Source organism: Ciconia boyciana, chromosome 12 (genome assembly GCF_034638445.1).
Source record: "Ciconia boyciana chromosome 12, ASM3463844v1, whole genome shotgun sequence".
Lineage (NCBI taxonomy): Eukaryota > Metazoa > Chordata > Aves > Ciconiiformes > Ciconiidae > Ciconia > Ciconia boyciana.
Genome location: NC_132945.1, coordinates 15,823,029 through 15,829,653, shown reverse-complemented (window position 1 = coordinate 15,829,653; position 6,625 = coordinate 15,823,029). Strand labels below are relative to the sequence as shown.

Genomic DNA, 6,625 nt, shown 5'->3' with positions numbered 1-6,625 from the left:
ATTCCTAGCCACCTACCTTTCTCTGCATCTCTGAATGCTGCTATATACACACACAAACAAACAATTACGTCATGAATGTTCATTTAGGCTCCCAAGTTCAAGTAATAAAGTTCAAACTTGCATAGCATCTTATGCCACTCAGCCATAAACAGTTACGATTGCATATTAGCTGGAGCAGCCATCTCTTTCAATTCAGCCAGTTTTGGCTGGCCACCATTTATTTATTTTTTTTAATTTTTTTTTTTTTTATCCTTGAGTCAGAATGTTTCCTAAGTCACCAGCCCTGAGGGATGCCACAGACTTCAAAATGAACCTCTTGCTGTTAAGATCTTTTTAAACCAGAAATTTAGAGTGTTGTCAAGAACAGTTTTAAAAATGTAATACTGTTTATTTTGCTTCAAAAACATTTCAGCATTCTAAACATACAAAAAAAACAGAACGTTGCAAATTCGTTTAAGTACAGAGTGTTTTTGAACTTCAGTTGCTGCACTGGCTCTTCACTTAGTTGACGATGAAGAGATGTCTACAGTTTCAGTTTAAAAACTACCGCACTTAACTAAAAAAATCCATACACTTCTCATGCCAGCTGAACCCCCTTCCACAACTAAGAATGGCAGCAGAATGCTATTTCACTATATACAGAAAGACAACTTTAAGCTAAATGGACGCCCACTGTAGTGTAAATAGATCTACCCTCACAGTGCATGCTTTGGGCCATGGCACCCCAGGGAACGTACAGCCTTTCCAAGTAATCACTGCTCCTCTAAGGCATCATAACTCTAAGCATGTACCACAAGAATCTGTCTAGTTTTTACAAACTATAGATATGTACAGTTTATAACCCAGGATTTTCTAGCCAATAACCATATAGTAACACCACCTTACAAATTAAAAAAATGCTTGAAACATTTTTAAATGCTTTGTTACACCAACAGCAAAGTGCACAGAGTTAGGAGAACACTAGAGCGCCTTTTCATTTTAAAAATGTTTGGAAATATGTACAACTTTGATACAGTTTCAGGGTGCTCACTACACCCATGGCCACTTCATGTAAACCAGTTACAATTTCTAGAGCACTTTTAGAAACTACAACGCGATCGGAATCCAAATTTTTTTTTAATTAAGCCTAATAAGGGCAAGAGACACCATCTCAAATAAGAGGTGCTTCATTTATGGTGTTTCCCCTACTCTATGGTATTCACATGGAGACAAGTATTGTACAGTTTTATTCATCATCATCATCTTCATCCTCCTCTTCTTCATCCTCCTCCTCCTCTTCGTCTTCTTCCTCTACCTTTTTCCGAGCAGCTTTGGTTGCTGCTCCCTTTGCGCCATCAAACTTTCCTTTAGACTTGTAGTCTGCAACATCCTGCAAAGTCAAGGGGATGTCTTAATTTGCTCTAAGCAGCAAACACATACAGCATTTGTACAGCAGCAGGCGTTAACGTAAAGGGACTGGCCTTCCACAGCTGCACCCCCAAAAGGGGAGACAGCCAGCATTACAGCACACAGGTACGCAGACACCTAAGCATACTCCACTGCCTCCGGATGATGGAGGCCTCGAACCCTGCGTTCAGTTATTTCTTTGAGGAGGAGAAGAGAACCCAGCCTCTCTTAAGTTTCCTGCTAACGGGACAAAGCTCCTTCAACAGCACAGCAAGCCCCTTGCTGGAGCAACACGAGCAGCCGCTGCTGCACATCGCTGGGGGAAAGCTCTCCCTCCTCGCTGGAATCTGCCCGCGGCTCTCTAACCTACTCTGTCCCAACGTACGCAAAGTTCGGCTACGTAGCACGCAGCGCAAGAAGAGGTCTGTAAGCTGGAGATGCTCGCTACGCTGGGGCCACCTTAGCTGGGTCCATGTTACAGAAACACATTGACACGAGAGCCGGTATGGAAGAGGCACAAGTGAAAACTAGCCTTACCTTCTCGTACTTCTCCTTCAGTTTAGCTGCCTTATTATTATAAGGCTGCTTTTCACCATCACTGAGGTTGTTCCACATTTCGCCCAGTTTCTTTGCTACATCCCCGATGGATATGCCAGGGTTTGTGGACTTGATCTTGGGGCGGAACTCTGAACAGAAGAGGAAGAAGCCAGACCTTGGGGAGAAGCACCAGAGGACAGTCAGCACCACAGCAGCATGCCCAGGGAACATCCCCTTCCTCCGTCCCTCACCCACAACATTCACACATGCACTCACACACTGAGTACAAACACTTTTTTTTTTTTACTAAAAAACAAACAAAAAACAAACCCCAAACACACCACAAACCCAAATATGTTTTGATTTTACTGGGGCCCAGACCTGCAGCCCAATGCTGTTTTTAATCAAGTGCTGTCTATCCCCCCCACCCAATTTCATCTTAGATACACAAGTCTCACTGTGACCCAGTCATTTCCATGTCTTCCATCACTACGAGTTTAAGGGTGCCAAGTACTGACAATTCCTGTTAGTGCTCTACATGCTAAAGATCGCAAGCTGCCCAGAAGATTTACAAGACAGTACCAGTAAGCTATGAATATTACCAATACTGCTATACCAACAGTATATGCCCCATCTACTTCTTTTATGGAAACCTATCAGCTGTGTTACAGCGTGTGAAAACAAACCAAAATATTTGTGCATTGAATGCCTCCAAGTTACTTACGGTGGTCGTTTTGGGGCATTGGGGTCCTTCTTCTTCTTGCCACCCTTAGCTGGTCCGTAGTCCTTCATTTCTCTATCATATCGTACCTTATCAGCCTTCGCCATTTCATCAAATTTAGCCTTCTCCTTGCTTGACATGGTCTAAAAAACCAAAAAACAAGACACCGAACCTGTGATTACCCAACTGTTCAATAGCTCGCAAACTTTAAGTAAACAAGCCAACACATACTGACTCGATAGGGGAGTTTCGGAATTTGTTTGTTTTCTAACTGGACCACCTTGGGGACGAAGGTCCTGTACCGGGGACCGCAGCCACAGCTGGCATACTCAGCGAGAGGGAAGCAACAGGAATGGGACAAGCACAGCCAGACTCCTCCTCGAGGACACAGGCCTGGAGGGAGGCAGCTGCTGAAGGGCACTGCTTGGGAACAGGAAAAAAGGCCAGGCTGTAGCAAAACCACCTAAACGGGCAGATACACTGGGCTGAAGCCTTCATGATCATTACAGGAGTCAGCAGCACCCGATCAATGGCTGGGACGCCTTGCCAAGAACAGCACACAGACCAGAACAGCACCGGCTCCCTTCGTGTTCAGACACACGCACGTCATCCTAGCAGATACCATAAGAAGTTATCCCTTCAGGGAGCCACAAATTAAGGTACCTTCCACCTCTCCGAGCACTTCTTGGAAAACTCTGCAAAGTTGACTGGAACCTCTGGGTTCTTTTTCTTATGTTCCTCACGGCACGTCTGCACAAAGAAGGCATAGGCAGACATCTTGCCCTTGGGCTTCTTCGGATCACCTTTAGCCATCTTGACTCTGTAGGGAAGAGGGAAAAAGGAGAAAAAACAACAAGTGAATGCATGTATGGATGAATGTGTATATGTACGTGTGTATACATATACAGTGTGCATATATTTATATGCACACACACCACCATCCCCTGAAGTGATGTCCCATCAGTAACGCATCCCTTTCTTCCCCCCAACACCTCCTACCATCCCCAATACAGAGACTTAAATTGGTCTTCCTTGACACTTGGGCTGCAGACTTGAGCCAAGTGAAACTGGTCACTGGATTTAAGTTTTACACTGATAAATATTTACATCATGTCCAAAGACTGGAGACAGGCTATTAAATACACATACTTCTGCCCATTAAGAGTTATGTATGAACTAATATAAAGTATTTGTTTTAGTTGGCTACCACACTGGGGCTTGAGTGGCATGCACGGTGCCAGGCAATGACTTATCCCTTTAGTAGCTGGAGTTCACATGTCAGCAGCTGCCGTCCAGGTAGAAAGGCAGGACAGATTGTTCCCCCCGTAAAAGTGCCATAACCTTTCATATATAAAAGGTGTGCGGAGAGAGGCTAGTTTTACACACAATAGGACCCGCGGAGCTCTGCGAGGTGAGCGGCGCTTGCTCTTGCTCCACCAAGTGACACATGTTCGGAGGCGTAGTGGTCAGTGCAAAGATGTGATTAGCAAGTCACCGCGAGGGTGATGCTAACTTTTGGGCTGTATTTCTCTCGCCCTCTTCCGTATTATTTCCCCCCCGCCCCCAAAAAAAAAATTCCCGCAGCAATATTTCCTATTCACAGCTCCTCAAGCGTTTGAAAATTTAATTTTTATTAGCACGACGTTAATATTTAATTGCGCCTATTAACCCCCCGTGCGCAGCAAAAGCGGCTTCGAGCCGCCCTCTCCCGCCGCGGCCGCTCCCGGAGCCCGGCGGGACCCCCGCTCCCGCCCGAAAGCCCCCCGCAGCAGAGGGGAAGCCCGCCTAAGCGGGGCATAAAGCGGCGGGGCAGGAGCGCGGAGCGGGGCCGGGGCCGCCGCCTGCTCCCGAAGTTGGGGGCGAGCGGCCCGCCGCGGCCGGCCCGGCCTCCGCCGCGCTCCGCTCCGCTCCCCTCCCGCCATCTTCTCCCCCCCAAGGTCACGGCGGCGGCCGGGCTCGGCGGCGCGGGGCGCGGGCACCTGCGGCGGGGCCGGGGCCGGCGGGCGGAGGGGGCAGCGGCGGCTCCGCCAGACGCCAATAATTCATCTTCCATTTTGTGAAAAGCCTCCTGATGAAAGAAAGTGCCCCTGAAATGCGGCGGGGCGGCGGGCGGGGGCGCCGGGGGCCGGGCGGCGGGGGGCGCGGGGCGCCGGCCCGGCCCCGGGCGGCCGGTGCGAGCGGCAGCGGGAGCGGCGGCGGCCGCGCTCCGCGCCCAGGGCCGGCCCCGCTCGCTAAGATGGCTTCTCCCGGCGCCGCCGCCGCGCCGCCGAACAAAGCCGCGCTCCCCCTCCGCCGCGCTCGGCCCCCCGCGCCCGCCGCCCCCGGCCGCCGGCCCCGCCAAAACGCCGCCCCCGCCGCGAAGGGGCTCCCCGCTCGGCCCCCCGCCGGGCGGCGGGGGCGGCGGGGCCGGGGCGCGGGCGGGAGGCGCCCCCCCCCCGGCCCCTGCCTAGCGCAGCGCTCTCTAACAAAGGCTCCCGTGCAGCCATTATCGCCGCCGCTACGCTCCTCCGCGCCGCCAGAAAAAGAGTGCGGAGAGCCCCGGGGCGGCCCCCCGGCGCCCGGCCGAGGGCGCGGGGCGGTGGGGAGAGAGGAGCCGGGGCGAAAGCGAAAGGTTTGAGCCCCCTGCGGGGCGCCGGGAAGGAGATTTCCCCCGCCGCGACCCCCCTCCCCATCCCTATGCCGCTTACACGTCTTTCTTCCCTTCGCCGGGGCTCTCCAGCGCCAGCCATATTAATGCCCACAGCACGGGCGGCGCGGCGCGGGGAAGAGGCGATGCGGGGCCCCGCCGCGGGCGCAGCCCCGCCGGAGACACCTTCCCGGGCAGGGGAAGAGCGGCGGAGGCAGAGGCGAAGGGATCGGGGGAGTTTGGAGGCGGCGGCGGCGAGAAAAAAACTGCTTCGCCGGGACAGACGGGCGCAGCGCGCAGGGTTTATCCCTGTCAGATGCTAAAGCGACAGCCATATTAATGCAGAATAAACAGCGGGGACGGCATTGCGCACGGCCAACAACTTTCCCACCGCCGCCAGCCCCACCGAGCCCACCCGGGGGAAAGGGGCAAATAAAAGCCGAGGGCGCCGCGCGTTTTGCCGTGCGACATTAGGAGGCGGCAGAGAAAAATCCCTGCCCATGCGGGGGAGAAGAGGAGTTAGTCCCGGTGTAGTTGCTGCACCAGCCATATTACTCTCGGCGGCACGGGAGCCCGGCGCGGAGAAACCGGGCTGCACCGGGGACAGGTAGCCCCTCCGCGCCGGGGGGGGCTCCCGGCGGGGCAGGGGAGGAGGACGGGGGGCAAACGCTGCGCCTCGCCCGCTGCCCGCCGCCCCGCCAGCTGCGCGCAGCATCTGCCCCGGCACCGCCGATCCCCTCGCGAGCGGGGAAGAAAGTTTTGGGTGATTTTTCCGATTTTTTTTTTAATTAAAAAAAAAAAACACACCCTCGGAGAAAGGAAGGCAGGAACGGAAAACAAAAAAAAAAATAATAAAAAAAAAGCCCGGGGCAGGCAGAGCAGAGGGGCGACGGCGCGGGGGCAGGGCGGGGCGGCGGCGGGGCGGGCAGGGGGCAGCCGCCCCCCGAAAAGTTGCGGCGGGGCTGCACGTACCTGTATTGTTCGCGGTAGTGTGGACAGGAGCTGGAGCGCAGGGCACGACGCGGGGCTCGGCGCGGCTCAGCCTCGCGTTGGCTGCCTACGAGAGCGGCCTGATTGGCTGCGGGGCTCTGCCGTTTAAAACAACCTCCTCGCCCGCTCATTGGCGCGCCGCCTCATGAATATTAAGCGCGGCGGCGCGGCGGTTGGCCGGCGCGGGTGAGGTCATTCATTCAAAACGAGCGCCCGCCGGGGAAAGGGGAGCTCGGTGGCGCGCGCCGGCGGGGCGGGGGGGGGGAGAGAAAGTTGGCGCGAGGTGGGCGCGCGCCGCTGCGCGCCCCGCGGAACCTCCGCCCCGGGAGGGAGGGAGCGAGCGCTGCGGCCGGTGGCCGGGAAAC

The 6,625-nt window shown here is 54.6% G+C and overlaps 1 protein-coding gene across 1 annotated transcript; it reads right to left on the bottom strand.

Moving 5' to 3' along the window:
* Positions 1-1,097: 1,097 nt before the first annotated feature.
* Positions 1,098-6,391, bottom strand: HMGB3 (high mobility group box 3). The gene is made up of 5 exons (XM_072877211.1): positions 6,243-6,391; positions 3,308-3,464; positions 2,648-2,787; positions 1,924-2,098; positions 1,098-1,369 (listed from the first exon to the last, which is right to left on the bottom strand). Exons 1-5 carry the CDS (start codon positions 6,389-6,391, stop codon positions 1,226-1,228), a joined length of 765 nt encoding a protein of 254 aa, XP_072733312.1. The 3' UTR covers positions 1,098-1,225.
* Between the last annotated feature and the right edge of the window lie 234 nt (positions 6,392-6,625).

Excerpts from the sequence above, each read along its gene's own strand:
- HMGB3 (XM_072877211.1), bottom strand. The coding sequence starts at position 6,391 with ATGAGCGGGCGAGGAGGTTGTTTTAAACGGCAGAGCCCCGCAGCCAAT. Across the intron at positions 3,465-6,242 it reads CACTACCGCGAACAATACAG|AGTCAAGATGGCTAAAGGTG; the intron begins GTACGTGCAGCC and ends TCTTCCCTACAG. Across the intron at positions 2,788-3,307 it reads AGTGCTCGGAGAGGTGGAAG|ACCATGTCAAGCAAGGAGAA; the intron begins GTACCTTAATTT and ends TTGGTTTTTTAG.